The 16,596-nt window shown below is 37.6% G+C and overlaps 2 protein-coding genes across 8 annotated transcripts in view; both read right to left on the minus strand.

The window, feature by feature from the left end:
- Positions 1-4,040, minus strand: part of LOC105447992 (28S ribosomal protein S29, mitochondrial) — a 4,428-nt gene extending 388 nt beyond the window's left edge. Inside the window, exons 1-5 of the mRNA XM_011686334.1 lie at positions 3,859-4,040; positions 2,940-3,269; positions 2,666-2,758; positions 2,444-2,580; positions 1,392-1,739 (exon numbers count right to left, since the gene is read on the minus strand). Coding sequence (XP_011684636.1) covers positions 1,392-1,739; positions 2,444-2,580; positions 2,666-2,758; positions 2,940-3,269; positions 3,859-3,874 — 924 coding nt within the window. The 5' untranslated portion in view covers positions 3,875-4,040. The remainder of the gene's footprint in view (positions 1-1,391; positions 1,740-2,443; positions 2,581-2,665; positions 2,759-2,939; positions 3,270-3,858) is intronic.
- Positions 4,041-4,999: 959 nt separating this feature from the next.
- Positions 5,000-16,596, minus strand: part of LOC105447993 (tetratricopeptide repeat protein 39B-like) — a 12,387-nt gene continuing 790 nt past the window's right edge. Inside the window, exons 1-12 of one of the 7 annotated variants that reach the window (XM_011686335.1) lie at positions 13,274-13,327; positions 9,654-9,703; positions 9,285-9,339; positions 9,164-9,192; positions 8,638-8,818; positions 8,370-8,502; positions 7,762-7,894; positions 7,584-7,683; positions 7,414-7,479; positions 6,014-6,735; positions 5,604-5,837; positions 5,000-5,522 (exon numbers count right to left, since the gene is read on the minus strand). In XM_011686335.1, coding sequence (XP_011684637.1) covers positions 5,324-5,522; positions 5,604-5,837; positions 6,014-6,735; positions 7,414-7,479; positions 7,584-7,683; positions 7,762-7,894; positions 8,370-8,502; positions 8,638-8,818; positions 9,164-9,192; positions 9,285-9,311 — 1,824 coding nt within the window. In that variant the 5' untranslated portion in view covers positions 9,312-9,339; positions 9,654-9,703; positions 13,274-13,327 and the 3' untranslated portion in view covers positions 5,000-5,323. Of the gene's footprint in view, positions 5,523-5,603; positions 5,838-6,013; positions 6,736-7,413; positions 7,480-7,583; positions 7,684-7,761; positions 7,895-8,369; positions 8,503-8,637; positions 8,819-9,163; positions 9,193-9,284; positions 9,340-9,653; positions 9,704-10,625; positions 10,842-11,067; positions 11,293-13,273; positions 13,349-16,596 lie in introns of those variants that run through there. The other 6 variants (XM_011686337.1, XM_011686336.1, XM_011686339.1 and 3 more) reach the window with 6 other exon arrangements.

Genomic DNA, 16,596 nt, shown 5'->3' on the forward strand with positions numbered 1-16,596 from the left:
ACGCTATTTCTCTCAGTCGTAAACTGCCAACCGGCTTCACTCTCTCCACAGCACAAGCATAGGAAATGCTTGGTCTATTTATATATGTCGTTGGATTTTTCTGAATTTTAATTTAAATATAAAACCAGTAACGTTTCCTTTTCTCCGACTCCAACTAATCTATTGAATCAAAGAAGTGTGTTATGAAAAGACTTGTTTTTGCCCTCGGAAAGTAAAATTGGCGTTATTTCTTATAATTTTTGAGACGAGGAATCCAATGGTACTAAACAAAATTACGTTACATATCGCCGAACACATCAAAAATTGAATTCAAAGTCGGGAAAATGCGTGGCGTTATTCGCGAGACAAGTCGCTGCATGTATCGATGGTATGCAGTGTGACACGTTGTTTGTGCAAAAGGCGCACGGCAGTCCGCCGGGATGGGGAAGTCAACTCGAATATGTTCGAGTGCAGGCGCACTATTCGTTGCGCCTGATATTTTTCGCCATTAAATATTTTTATAACACTATTCTTTATTTTTAATGTCAAGGCATAACTATCACACACTCCGTACCATCGGCGCATGCAGCATAGCGACTTACGGCAATGCCACGTATTTTCCCAACTTTGAGCTCATTTTTCGATGTGTGTTCTCGACATGTGGCATAACTTTAACTATACCTCCATTAGGTTTCTCGTCATAAAAACTATAATAATTATCTAATAAAACAACAAAACGGCTCGTTATTAAATAACAAAATGACAGGAGATCGTGGGCCAAGAAACGAGCAAATTTTTAACTGGGTGTTACATTAACATCTTATATTTCAAACAATTATACAATACTAGACTGTACAAAATCGCGATACTAGTCTCGACTGTCGCCACAGTCTTCTTCAGCCACTCTAATTTAATTATCGCTTTAATATACGCTATCCTAATGTCATAATAAATGTCTATAGATATAAAATATCGAACGTAAAATATGTAGCGCAAATAAATTAATCAGGATTAATTTGTCACATTATGACGACAAATCCTGATCAATTTATTTGCGCTACATATTTTACATTCGATATTTTATATTTATAGACATTTATTATGACATTAGGATAGCGTGTATTTAAGCGATAATTAAATTAGAGCGGCTGAAGAGAAGACTGACAGTCGAAATTAGTATCGCGATTTTGTACACAGTCTAGCATTGTAATTGTTTGAAATATAAGATGTTAATGTAACACCCAGTTAAAAATTTGCTCGTTTCTTGGCCCACAATTTCCTGTCATTTTACAATAATTATGTCGATATTTTATTTTACGCGAGCACAGCAAAAACGAGACTTTTTCGTAATACCTTTCTTTTTATTTGGACAAAAGAGATCGTCTAATTATATGCGATACAAATTGTCGTACCTTATTTGCCTTCTCGTCTACCGACATTACAATTGCACCGTTACACCAGTCGTCTTTCGTCAGATCGTAGAACGGTCTCGCCAGCGAGACTTGCTTGGGCAGAACCATTATCTTGTTGTCGTCGCGGATGTTCGTGTAATCCGATGTAAACGCGTTGAATCCGTCTATCATGACCAATGTCTTGCACCTCCCCGCGGTACTGGCGAGCTTCAGTTCCTTTATCAGCGCGTCCACCACGCCGCAGGCGTACTTCATACGGTTTATGCCAAAATCAATGAACTCCAAGATCGGAGTACCTTGTGGACTCATTTCGCGCTGATTCCACGTGTAATCCTTGGTTACTTTGAGCTGCGGAGCAAGCGCGCATATTAAGGTATCTCTTCATACCGCCTCGACGCTCATTTTTAGCGTCAAAACAGATCACATGATTAGAGATGTAAATAGAAAAATAAACCAAATTTTTTTTCATTTTTTTTAAAGAAAAAAAAATAAGCCTTGTTTTTTTCTCAAAATTTTATTTTTTTTGGCTATCTATTTAATATCTATATTTTGCTTGATATAAGTTAATTTTTCATGATTTTTTATTTTATAGATAATAGATTTAAATTATCATCATTTTAACCTTTATGCAGAACGAGAAAGCCAATATATTGATTCTGAAACATATTTTGAAGCAAGGACTTCAACGAATAATTATAATAAATTCTACTTAAGGAAAAGCTGTTTAGAAAAAGAATTAAAAAATTCACCTTTTATAAAAATTAAATGTAGATCACATTAAAATTAATTATATAATTATTATTTACAATTAATTAATCGTGCTATCGGAATTAGAAAAAAAACCAAATTTGTATTTCTTCAATGAAATAAAACGCGTTTTTTTTTTTACATTTCTACACATAATCGAAATTGACGAATACCAAGCATCAATTCTGATCATGTGATCCGTTTTGACGCTAAAAATGAGTGTCGAAATCGTCGAAACGTCGGTATGAAAAGGTCCTCTGAAAAGGATGTGACCAGCAAAATGACGTGTCTCAGAATATACGTACGTCTAATTGCAAAAGTAACTTCGAGTTTTGCGATTTGAAGTGTTTCAGCCACATCCCAGCGTCGAGCGGTAGATCCATGCAGCCTGGGAATAACGTCGAGGTCGCAACCTCCTTAAAGTCCTTGAACCAACGTGCAGCTGAGAAACGAACGTAACAATTAGTGCAATTGCAGCGTGACGAAAGATAATAAATCTATCATTTACATAAAATATAATGACATACCCCAATATACATGAACAAGTAAATAATTCTGCATAAGAGCGTAGTGCAGTATGTGACTCAATATGATACTTTTTCCCGTTCCATGTTTCCCGTCTGTTCGATATCGTTAAGGAATTTCCTTATATTAAGTATAATTAGTGTAATGCTACTTCAATATGAAATACAAAAAAATATATTGGCGACAAAAAATATTTGACAGAAAGTTAAGACAAAAAACTAAAACAGTCCTCGCAATATTAAAAACAAGGGACAATTTTTGTTACCAAAAGGATACATAATACATATTTATTGACAGGCCTCGTATAGTCGGCCTGACTGAGATAAGACATAATCTCGATCGCAGGTTGCCTGATCAATATCCCGCACTCTTGAAAAGTGGTGATTTGTTTCATGAACATGTTAGGCAAGCCTCCGTGCTGAAAGAGCTGCTGCTGAATGTCCGTCGGCACTGTATACAATCTGGCAATGTGCTCTGCACTGTGATTGACTGGATTGCTCTCTGTCGTGCGAAACGAGCACACTTGAGCCGCTTGCTCGTCCTTCACCTTAACAGCTGTACCGAATTTCCTGCCGTATGTCCTGTGGACTCCCCTCAGAAGCGAATCTGCAATCAGCGCGTTTGTTGAACCTTTCCGTGTCTGTTTAGAATAGTCCTGTTCTTTTTAGCTGAAAACTGGCTGCACCAATTCACAGGTCATCTTTCTCCTTCTACTATTGGAAAAAGGAAGACAAACTAGTGCAGCCAGTTTAGCTAAAAAGAACAGGCCTAATGCTTTCGACTCGGAGACTAAATTACTCTACGATCAATTCAATCGGTAGAATCTGTTTACAGCAAAATTTCTAACTATGTAATTCATTGTTCTCTAATGTAATTTATTCTCTCTTCTCACGTAGGTAGGAACAAACTGACAATTCTGTTCACATTAATAAAATACTACAGATATGTCATGTTGACAGGTTAAGTCAATTCGACTTTGTTCACAATCACTTTTACGACGACAAACGTCATCTTGCGGTTTAACTTATTGTCGCTGTGCATTGGTTGCACAAAATCGTAATCAACATTAATTACGTTACCGCGTAAATAAAATTTGGAAGAAACAAAACAGGCGGCAGAGATCTGTGGTGCGTAAGATGCATTATCGAACGTACTAGTATTGGCAAACTAAACGTCAACGTAAATGAAATCTCACATGAGCGTAAAGACATTGTGTTGCCTTTCCTTGTCTCTTTCAGAGTACGTCACGTTTGCGGCTGCAATTATCTCAAATCTTCTTCGAAATTACACGTTTAATGCGTCGAACGACGTAGTGCACGCACATCACATTAACATAACCTACTTTCTTTGAGTTACTTCCTAGTGATAAAATACTGCTAAACAGGATCCCTAGGAGACACATGTTTTTCCATAGGCCTGTACGTGCTTGCACTTTTTGCACTTAGAATATTTGCTTTTTCTTTTTTCAACTCCGAATATATAATTAATAATATATACAATAAATAAATAAATAAATATATATATATATGTGTATATATATCTCGTTTTAAGTGCAATAACTTTGAGAATTTCAAGCAACGTAAACAAGCCTTTTTTTAATAATATTCAAACATAAAAAAAATGTCAAAAAATCATACATATTTTATTATATATTATATACACGGTAATTGTACTAATTGCAATCAGTATATATATATATAATAAGTTATTTTTCTTAATGTATAAATTATTGAAAATAATTTGTATTATTGTTAATATACATATATATATTATATATAACAAATTATTTTTTTTAAATGTATAAATTTTAAAATAATTTATATTATATATTGTAAATATATATATACATATATATATATATATATATATATATATCTTTAATAACATGGAAATAACTTAATAACTTAAATTTACATCTCTTACAATTGTATCAAATTCAAATTTTCTGTTTTAAAAAAATAGGTCAAATTTAAAAAAATGCTCAGAGGGATAACGTTATTCTGAATTTTTATTTATTACTTCACGCAATAATACCCGACTACGATTACGTATTTACAGCCTCATAAAACATATAATTATTTATAATAAATCTTTCGTCAATTACAATAGAGCAATCACAGATCACATTGGAACCTCGCCGATCTTCCGTTAAAGGAAACAATTTCTCTAGATAATAATCCATATAATGCGTATATATCAGATAATCAATTGTCTATAAAATATATGCCCAATCCTTGTGTAAAATCCGCAAGAGATATATACTTATATTTTTATTTCTCCCGCGCAAAGATATAATTTATGTATATTAAACATTACAGCTACAAAATATTTTTATATATTACTATCTCGCCGTTCTTCTCATGGAAGAAATTAATTTATACATTATAATATCAAGCGCTAAAAAAAAATGTGCCCAACCTTCCGGAGAGAGTGGATCCGGTGACATCCTCGGACTCTACCGATGCCGGACAAAAGTTACGCGCAAGGCCATGTTTAATGTTAGAGAGAAGTTTTTTTTTATATAAAACGATCGCCCGGTTCGTTTTCGCGAAAAGAGTCCTCGTCATACATACATTATGTATATGAATTGTTTTAGGAAGGTACAAAAGAACCTTACGCAAGAATATAAGTAGATCTCCGATATGCTTTTACCGACGCTTCTATGTCTTAATCTCGTCGGCACTTGGACCCGCGATAATGACGCTATTATTGGCAGCGATAGCTGTTTCCAACCGATGATGAGCGTTCGCGTGTTTCTTCAACGTGTGATTGTTGGCCTTCTTGTCGGTCAGTATCATCAGATCCGAATGTATTCTGAAATGCAGTCTAGACTCCAGTAAGTAGCCCGTGTAGTTTTTTCTGAAATTTAAACGCGGTCAGTTTCCAATGTGTGAAAGCCAACAACATTAAACATATAATCGTATTAGGCTCCGAACTAACTTGGCGTCTTCCAGAAAGCCTATCGCCAGCTGAATGTCGCCCTGATCTTGTGCCAGTAACGCCAACTCCACGGTAGCATAGGGGAATAAGTACGTGTCCTCTTTGACAGACTTTTCCAGCTGTAGAACGCGCCGCAGGCATTCCTCCGCCAGTAAAGGATGCTGCATTTGCCGTAGGCAGGCGCCCTTCAGCAGCAGCAGAAGCGCTTCGTTGTCGGCGTGATATTCATTTTTCCTACAACACAAAATACGTTGCATATGTATCTTGATTATATGCATTTATGTAACAGAAGAAAAAAAAATGACGATTGAAAACAGTGCTTGCTGTATTTTTTTTTATCTTTTACATAATCATAAGATGGAGCGAATAATAAAAAGTAAAAACTGGAATCGTTGAAAAAAAAAACTTACGACGCCGTTTGGAGTTCCCTCTCCTCCTCCTCTATTCTCTTGAATATACTCAACATCAGATCTTGCCGCTTGCCTATTATCCTAAACAGATTCCACACGTACATGAGCTCGAACACAGGCACGACTAGGTTCTTCTTTTGCGCAAAGTAACGCTCGGTCCTCTTGACCACGAATTTCTCCATCGGCAGTGACTTGCCGGCGATGCGCTGCTTGAAGGTCGGCGCCTGCATCATCAGAGTGTCGATCAGCTGTTTCTCGTCGCTCCAGATCGTCGGTTTCTGCATAAGCAGGATCGCGGCCTTCTGGTACAGGTAGATGGTGCGCGACCAGTTGGACTCGTTCGCCAGCATCGTCGCGTACGTTACCGCCTGGCTCCACTGCTGCATCGAGCAGTGCGTCCACATCAGTTCCCAGTAGCAGAGATGATGGAACTGCGGCCAAACGTTCTGGCTCTTCCACGACTTTATGTACCAGTCTATGCACTCCTCGAAGTTGCCGCGCGTGAGTTCCAGCCTACCCTTGAAGAACAGGAACCACACGCCGTTCGGATAGATGCTCAGCTCCTGCTCCAGCACCTGCTCGCACCAGTCCAGGTCGCCGTCCGAGTGGCTCAGTACGAAGGTGACTATCAAATTGTAGGCGAGCAGAGTCATCACGCATAGGACTTGTCGTAAACCTCTCGTCTCGTCGTAGCCCGCTTTCAATTCCGTTAGACCGTATTCCTATAACGATCGAGTTGATAAGTATTTTACGCACTGTATATTCTTATTATATAATATATTATATTATATTATATTCAGGGGTCGGTAAAATAACTGATACAACTTATTTAAAATAACAAATATAAAATAGGTTCCAGAAACTTATTTAAAATAAAATATCGCAGGGATCAATAAAAAACTGATACGACTTATTTAAAATGAAAAATATAAAATAGATTTCAAAAATATATTTAAAATATTGAATAAGAAATAGATCAGAAGAAATTATTTAGAATAATAAGTTTTAAATAATTCTTTTACTTTTTCTTATTTAAAATACATATTTTAAATAATGCTTTTTTAAATATCGATCCCTGATAAGCAGAAGTTGATAAAGTAACTGATATAACTTATTTAAAATAACAAATATGAAATAGATTCCAAAAACACGACTTATTTAAAATAAAAAATATAAAATAAATTCCAAAAACATATTTAAAATATAAAATATAAAATAGATCAGAAGAAGCTATTTAAAATAATAAATACTAAATAACTCTTTAACTTTTTGTTATTTAAAATACATATTTTAAATAATGTTATTTTAAATACGACCGACCCCTGATTATATTATATTACATAATAGATTTATTATAATATATGTATAATCATAAGATATAATATATAATCTATAATCACCTTATCGCCGGAGAACCCGATAAACTCTAACAATTTAATAACACGTGCTGGTAACAATGAGATCATCTGAAATAAAATACGATTTAAAATAAATATATGCGATAAGATAATATATTATCTGAATAAAACAGAATCGTAATAAAAAATATATATATATAATATATACATACCAAATTGAACGTGCCGATACCCATGCGAACGCCACTCTCGAAATGCACTTTGTGAATGTCGTTTCCCCACTTCCGGTTTTTCAAGATCGTCATGCATTCCCTGCAAGAGACAGAGAGATAGTTGTGAATTGTGGATGAAATCGAGAAGTCGACGGGAGACCGTTGTTGACTTATTTACTTGTACGACAGAAAACAGGTACGAATTTTCAGTCCTGCCTTGACAAAGCTGACCAGAGTTTCATCCTCCACAAACGTGAGCATCGATTTTAAGAGGAGCGACTCGGCATAACAGAGTTCCGCATGCACTTCCTCTGCAAGATTAATCCTTGGTCATTCCTTTCATGCACAAAAAGCTAACATGGCTATAACCGGATCAGTCGCTATAAAATTGCATCTTGTAAAATGCCTTTGCAACAATCTCTATTAACATAACACAGCAAAGAGAAATGATAGACAGATTAGCATTGTAAATTATTAAGTTCTATTAATAAAAGCTAACGTATGTGTTATTCAAGAGCCTATTATATCGTTGACTCGAAATCAGAGATTAAAAGTATTAATATTTGCCGACAAATTTCTGTATAATCGTGTTAGATTCATTAATAAAGATTCGAGATAAAGGTCGAGGAAAAACTTGTGAATTTACTAGTTAATTAAAACACTGTTGTATGTAATACATTTAATGTTTGTTTTTTGTGTTAGATAACATATTCATCAGAAATGCATCGAACAGATAATATATTGCATGCTGGTTTACACAATTGCATATAAGTACAATTACATTACCGTTCGTGTAAGCATCGTAATTGATCTTCTTCACCATTTTCCCGATGTTCTGCGTAATAGTGGTGTGCTTCCGGTGTTTGGAACACACGCTCATACACTGCTTCAACATCTTCGACGCCTTCTCGATGTGCTTCTGCATAATTGCATTTACGATACAATTGTTAAAGAAGATTATAGATTCGTATGGTGGATTTCTAGCTTGGATAAATAAAATAAAAAAATAACGCTCGAAGCGTGAGAGGAGAAATGTCATGAATAATCGAAATACTTGTTCGAACGTAAGAATCGCCTCCATGTACGCGAATACGCTAGCCCCCAGAGAATGGTACATGCTGCTGTCCGCCCATGGCTCCAAGATTTTTTTCGCCTCGTCGAAGTCGTTGTTGAAGAAACAGTAAATCGCCTTTTTCGCCTCCATTATCGCCGTATCCAGATCCATAGACGCGAGTCTGCGGCAAAATTTTTCCACTTACAGATTCGCAACGTCAAAGAAAATAAAGCATTATATAACAGTAGTATTGATAATAATAATTATGATGCGTATTGCGACAAAATGGAGTTTTAAACAAGAGCTGGATAAAGTCTAATCTTTTCTCCTAAACAGGAAAACAGCGCATTAAAGAAAAAAAAGTAACTTTAACCTGAAATAACATGCGATAAATTACGCGTAGCAATAAACATGATTCTGAAGCAATAAGCGACTTTTTTTCTGTTAAATAAAAAATTTAATTTCGCAAAGCGAAGGAAATGCTTGACGCAAATAGAACCGTGTGAATAATATATGCGATACGTACTGTGGTAATGATTCCTGAGCATCTTGGAACTGAAATGCAAAAAGTGTGATATCAAATATACATACAATGCAATTTGTATAAGTGCAAAAACACAATAAACTCTGAATAAATGAATATCTACCTCGTCATCGCCTTCAACGTCCGACATTTTCAGTTGATATTAGGAAACCGCCGTTCTGCAAAGATAACACACAATTTTGTAAAAATTATTCTTATATAATTCAATATAATTTAATATCTATTTTTTTCCTATTTATTTATAATTCTATAATCTTAAATTATATAAAATATATATTGAAAATTATCGGGCTGCTTGTACTATATTGCTCTACTATTCGTTATGTCTTAAACTATATTAGATATACAGAAATAATGCATCCCAATTTTATATTAAGTTTTATATTAAGAGAAACGAGCTGAAAACGGAGCGTCGCGAGACCATTAGCGAAAAATATTACACATAGAAAGTTGCAAATTGATTTTAAATTACATTTAGAAAGTTACGAAGTTAATAATCCGCCAAGTATTGTCCAGGTGCATCTGTAGAAAAATAATTTTCAACTTTATCGATTCGACGCTGGTCTCGACCGGACTGGACGCTGATAATCAGCTGATAACGTAAACGCATGCGATGAAGTAAAAACACGCGCCGGAAAATCTATTTTCAGAGAACCGAGAGGAAGGACGCTTTTCACGACGCTTCACGGCGTTCAAGTAAACGTGTAAGACGCCAGCATCTATTAATCTCTAATGAACGTCGACGCTATATAATTGTAAGATAAAAGGTGGCATTATCCGATAATTGGCGAGCAATAACGAACATTATACGGATGATTATGGATCAGGGAAATGAGCGCGACAAAGGCAAAAAAAAAAAAAAGAAAAACATTGCCCGCGTTGAACAATCGCGCGCGAAATTTTACGCGAGGTTTCGGCTAGACACGGAGACTCTCTTCACTGTTAGTCACTGAGAAAATCTTCACTGAGAACAAAAATTGTTAAAATAACTAAACGCGTTTTGTTGACAGTTTTTCTTCGATTCAATTATATATGTTTTTGAATTAAATAATACATCAATAACATGATTATATTATATTTTTGTGAATTAACAATGTATTTGGTTGAATTAACAAATGTTTGCTTGACACTTGACAGCCCGTTTGACCACCGCATTTAGTTGAATGAAATAATATTTTTTTAAATCAACAATTTTTTTTCCTCAGTGTTGGCCCGCGCGCGTTTTCTACTCCACAATTTTAAGCCCCATCTACATAAGTCGCAAACGCACAACGCAAACGCAAACGCGGAGAAAAAAAAAAGACTGAAACGTCAAAAAATAAAAGAAAAGAAAGAGAGAAACGCGTTTGCGTTTTGCATTTGCGACTTATGTAGATGGGGCTTTAACTTCAGACTCGTCTCAATCTGTAATTCGCGCCGCGATATATATTTTAAAAATAAACACATTTCAAAACAGAGTGGATCGCATCGGTATCCCGTTCGTCTCGCACTCGTCGCCGCGGAATTGATTGATTTGAAGAAAAAAGAACACGACGTGCTCTCCTCGAAAGTCCGTCTCAATTCCAGCGCGGCGTGATAAACAATTCAACTTTCTTATCCTCCGCGGCGCGTCCTCCCTCCTCAGGCTCTGTTCGCCAATTTCACTCTGCCATGCCGCGGCGGCGGCCGCGAATCGAAACGGGGCTGCGAAGCCCCGCGAGGCGTTTATAGGGGAGCAAGAAACTATCGCGAGACGAGAGCGTAACAATTTAAGATGCAACGCGAAAAGGGGACCATCATAATGGTTCTTTTTCCTTTCTTTTTTCAAAATCCCCCACGAGACGAAACGTCGCACAATTTATAATTTCCCGAGGAAACGAAGACGGACGGTCCACTTTACAATTCACCTCTCCGTCGCAAACTGCAGTTCGAATCCTAATTCCCCGCGCGTTTTTGGTGAAAACAAGATATTTCCTTCCTGAGCGGCGGAGGGGGGTCCTTTTTGCACTGCACCCTGCGACGCGGCGGAGGCCGGGTGTCACCAGGTCGTTTCAGAACGTGCAGGAAACTCGATCGCACGAAAAAGAGGGATTATTTTATACCGATGACTGGCTCCGAATCGCGTGAGCGGATATATGCCTCGCGAAGTCGCGACGTACGATACACACGATCGTCCTCCGAGACGGCCGGCCGAGGAGCGCGATTTCGGACCTTCCGCACGTGGAAAGTAGACTGCCACGAAGAAAGTATAGGCAGGCTAGACCTACATTTCCTAAACCCGCGCACGGCACGGCACGGCGGCGAGGAGCGCGGAGAGTAGCGGCGGTATAGCGGAGGAGGAGGACGGAGAAAGCGCGCGCACGCTCGACGTGAATCCCGCGGATATTCGCGGACGCTGCAGCAGCGAGTGCACGGCGGCGAGAGAGAAAAGTCGCGTTCGGTAAAAAATAAAAAATAAAAAATAAAAAATAAAAAAAGACATCCCGCCTTATCAACGATCCTCGAGAATGATATCGCGACGCGCCGTCCACGCGGCGACCGCGTCCCGCGGTGCGATAAGATCCGCCGCGATAAGATCCGCCGTCGATCTCGCGAAGGAATAATGATTACAGAAATAATAATGGATCGATAGATCGCGGAAAATTTTTCTTCTCCCTCCTCCGAGAAACGACGATTTGCATTTTTTCCTATAATATACATACGCCTCAGGGAAAAAATTAAGAGGGGAAGCTAATCGACGATATATGTATAATTTCATATATGAATCAGATATATATACATATGTATATGTTTTGATATTTAATGATTCAAAGAAGAGAGAGAGAGAGAGAGAAAAGGAATTTAATATTAATATTCGCATACGTCATGTGTATGCAAAAAACAATAAGATTACTTAATCGCGTCGTTAAAATGTAATAAAAGCGAGGAGGGACATTTATACATATTTTTACTTTAATCCTTCAGAAGACTGACTGACCAATTTTGCAGAACTTCTGAGATAACTTTTGACATTTCTTTCTATTTACGTCGAGACTATTTACTGGGAGACAATAACAAAGTGACATCTGGCAACGTATCGCATTTTGAGAATAAGCCCGTTTAACGCTAATTCCGTGAAAAGAATATAAATAAATACTTCGCAACTGTTTGCATTTATGATTTATTCGTGACAACAAATCCACGATAAATACAGTAATATTTTCGTTGTCGGAATAATAGAGAAGACTACAAAAGGCAATAACTAAACCTCCAACCGTAGAGGAAACATTATTACAAAAAAAAACATTATTTGTCTACTATTGTCTATCTATTTTCTATTCATATCATGCGTAACTTCATGTGCGGTTCGAGTGGACGAATATTTTATTGTTATAAAAACACGACAACTTTTCGTTAAACAAACGGCGTTAGGCCGATAACCGACCCCCCCGTGTGCCTCGTACTTCGTGCTTCCGAGATAAGGGAATAATTATCTCGTGGCACGTCGAACCGAGTGCACAGCCGGGGATAGTAACAAAATAATCCTCCTTCCTCATTGTTCTCCGATTCCCACAATTCTCTCGACTACACGCGTTGCAAGTATTATAGTTGCTGTAACGATATGCGTGCATCACGGGCGCGCGAAATCACGTCCCGCGCGTCGGGTCGATCTCCATCAATAATTCATACGAAAATAGAGCACGATGCGTGCGTGCATATGCTCGCCTCTGCCTGCCTGCCTGCCTGGCGTGTCTCGTTAAAAACGCGGCGCGGTGCCGCGTGCGAGGCGAGAGGCGTAGGGCGCGGGTGGACGCGGCGGCGAAAAATCGATCGTCGCCGCGCCGTGAAACGGAAACGGGGTAGAGACCGAGCGATGAAGCAGGGCGGGCTGCGGCACGTCCTGGCCGTCACTGTCGAGCGTCAGCCGAGCGGGAGCCGCGGGATGATCGCGTCGGGACGCGCGCGGGTGAATCCAGGCGAATCGGGACACGAGCCGCGAACACGCAACGCGCGCCGAACCGAAAACGCAACGGAAGTGAACGGAACGTGACGGATTCCTTATACTGATTCCGACACGGGCCGCGGGCCGCCCCCGCAAAACCGAACCGCGTGAAGCCGGGCCGATTACCGTACCGAGCAACGCCGAGGAACGCCGAGAAGCGACGACGAGCGCGTCGCGTGCACCACTAAACACCTCCGACCGACGGCGAGCTCGTCCGCCGTCGTCGTCGTCGTCGGCGGTGGCGGCGGCACGTGACCACCCGCGGACGCGGACGTCCCAGGATCGTAACAAAGACGATCCCGCGGTTGAGTTAAGATTAGAAGATAATGATTAACTACGCTTTCAGGTTCTGTTGACGCGCCCGATCAATCAAAATTTTCTCAAGACATAAGTACGAGATGAATAGGAAAAAAATATAGTAAATAGCTTCTATACTTAACGTGAAATAAAAACTTATCTTTGATTATATAAGCTTTGTTTTAGCTTCGATTTCACGATAACATATCATTACACGTATACTTTGTTCGTTCCTATGTTCGAACCTATGTAGATACGCATCGATACTCGGACTAATAATCGTTAAATTATATCCGTTGCAAGATACGATACGAAGAATTGCAAAAGATAGAGAATCAACGTTCAATAATTAAAAAGCTTTCTGAAGCAATGTGTTGGGCCATCCGGAAAGTTCTGCGGTTTTCTCATACCTGCGCGGATACCAGTTTTTGAATTTTGCACTAATACCAGAGAAAATATAGACGACGAGTATAAAAGCACGGATGCCGTATATTAGTGTGGTACACGAAAATTAATAAAAAATAAAATAAAATAATTTTATTGATTTTATAATAAAATTAATAAAATTAATAAAATTCTTTTTTTATTTTTTTTTATTTTAATAATTTTATTAATAATAATATTAATAAAATTAGCTGAGGTACTTTGATACCTCTCGTGATGCATTCCGATATACATGTATAGATCCGTGCTTCTATATACTGTACCTAATTCTCTGCTATAATACTGAATGAAGCCCAAACTTCACTTGATAAGAGCAATCTTTTGTTTAAACAATGCATCTATTCACAATGACATATGTTCAGTATATTCGATTCTACAGTATCTTTAAAGAATGGAGAATCAGAAACAACATTTTTGCAATATTATGCTTTGCTTTACTTGAGAAATGGCAAGAACGTGAGCGAGATCGACTGCGCGTAAAATTTGTAAAGTCTACGGACAAGATACTGTGTTTCTGATTACACAATTCAAAGGTGCTTTGTGAAATTTCAACAAAGTAATTTCACTCTCAAATACGAGGCGCGATATGGGCGTCCCTGCACTGAGGATGATAGAATTCGTCCGTCTGGGAAGTTCTACTGGAACAAGCATCGCCAAAAATTCTCTCGTTATACAGTGCAAAAATTGTAGAGCAGAGAAATATTATAAATTGCAAAAAGTATCGTACATTACACCATTTGAATCTGTCCCCATGAAAACCGCAGAACTTTCCAGATGATCCAATACATGCAATGTATGTCAAAAGTGTGCAAAGTTTGAGTTTTTTGATAAAAAAAAATCGATACATACGCGCGCACTCTCTTCTTTCTTCACAAAGATTTAATTCTCGACGATGTAGAGGCGTTTGAAGAAAAAGCTATATTAATTAAAAACTAAAAAAAAAAAAGAAACGTTTTTCTACAAACAGAAATTAGATTAAATGTTACAACCTCATCATTTGCGTCCGCGGATTTTTCTATCTATCTGTTACACAAGTATTTTTCTTTTCGAATAATTCTTATCAAATTGTTTACATATATCGAAAGAAAAAAACGTAAGAAATGTAATTTCGAATGGAAGAAGTTTATCGATTGGAGATACTGACGGAAAATCGAACGGAAAATAATCTCTCTTAAGGCGATTGCGAACGTCAAACGAGATTACGTCGCCGCGTGCTACAGACTCTCATGAGAAAAGACAAAAGAGAATTTTCATTAAAGAGAGTGTGCGTACCTAGAATCAGAGACGTTCACCTCAAGTATATAAATACTTTGGATTATCGAGCGAATCCATCGAGATTGAAATCTGCTTCGAGAGTAATCAACAAATCCAGAGTCCAACGTATCCTGATTACATATCAGCTGGTGTTTCAGTTGCGGGTAAAAAAATTGATGAAAGAACAATTAAGAGCACGTGTAACTTTTTTTCTCGCGATAAATATTTATGAGTTAATGTGTTTTTGCAAAAAAAAAGTGTCTTTTCTCATTTTCCTCTGTCATTTTTCTCTCTGTCATCACGGAAAAAGCTTGTCAAGTAAAAAAATGTACAAAATATTCCACGTTAGCAAGAACGATTTTAGCTGATTGTAATAAAACTTGCAACGTATCGTATTAAGGTCGCACGACTTTGAATAAAACGGGGGGGGGGGATTGACGCAATTTCATAATTTATACGGCCATTCTAATTATATTATCACCCGCGCAAATAATCTAAGTACACATTTTATCACAAAGCGTAATGCAATTATAATTACAGCCCGTCCCGAGGACGTTGGAATATTAATTCCAACATCCTTTGCGTTACGCATTTTTAAATCGCGTATTACGTAAACCTACGCGTTTCACTGATTCTTGAAACTCGATAAAAAAAAATGCTACTTGAAATAGATAATTATTTATGTCACTTTGCGTCCATTTCTTATCTCCACGCGTTTTTTCCAACAGACTTATCGTTACAGCAAAGAATCTTTAAATCGGGGATGCGATCTTTATCGGGCAAACCAATTAATCTTATGACCTATCGATCGCAAATCGTCTTGAGAAAAATAAAATAAAATATTCTCAATACAGGAATGAAATTATATAATATGTATATCGAATTTTTGCGCAACATGCGTATACACGTGTCGCGAATGATACTGCACTTTGTTTTGACGGAAATGATTCACGAGTTAATGTATAGAATGGATAGAATAAAGCACGTGGCTCGAGATCTGCGAGATATTTTTCAATCGGCAGTTTAAAATACGATTTGTGTCCGTAAATGCGTGAGATACGATGATGTTAAACATTAGCTGGCGACGTGCTAACGGTTCATTGAAAATAAAAATCGAACCGAGCAAGTCGAGTAAGGAAAGATTGGCCAGAGGAAGTAAACGAAATTTTTAGAAGGTGAAAATGTGGAGCAACGAAATGTAAAAGAGGCGTTCACAGCTTATAAGGAAGTTTCGTTTTTACGCTTCCTTCCCCTTACACTTGACTTATTATCGCTCGAAGTTTTTATTTTTTGCTAGATTTTGCAAAACAAGTTCACATAATAGTCCAACTAATGTATTAGTACACTGAAAAAAAATTACTTAAAACAAATAAATATGTTTCAGGTACCCCTCAAAGAAATAATTTTCTTGAAGCAAGTAAAATTTTTTTATTTTAAGTAAAAGTGTTTGCACTGAGAA

This window comes from Wasmannia auropunctata, unplaced genomic scaffold (assembly GCF_000956235.1).
Source record: "Wasmannia auropunctata unplaced genomic scaffold, wasmannia.A_1.0 LD336090.1, whole genome shotgun sequence".
Classification (NCBI taxonomy): domain Eukaryota; kingdom Metazoa; phylum Arthropoda; class Insecta; order Hymenoptera; family Formicidae; genus Wasmannia; species Wasmannia auropunctata.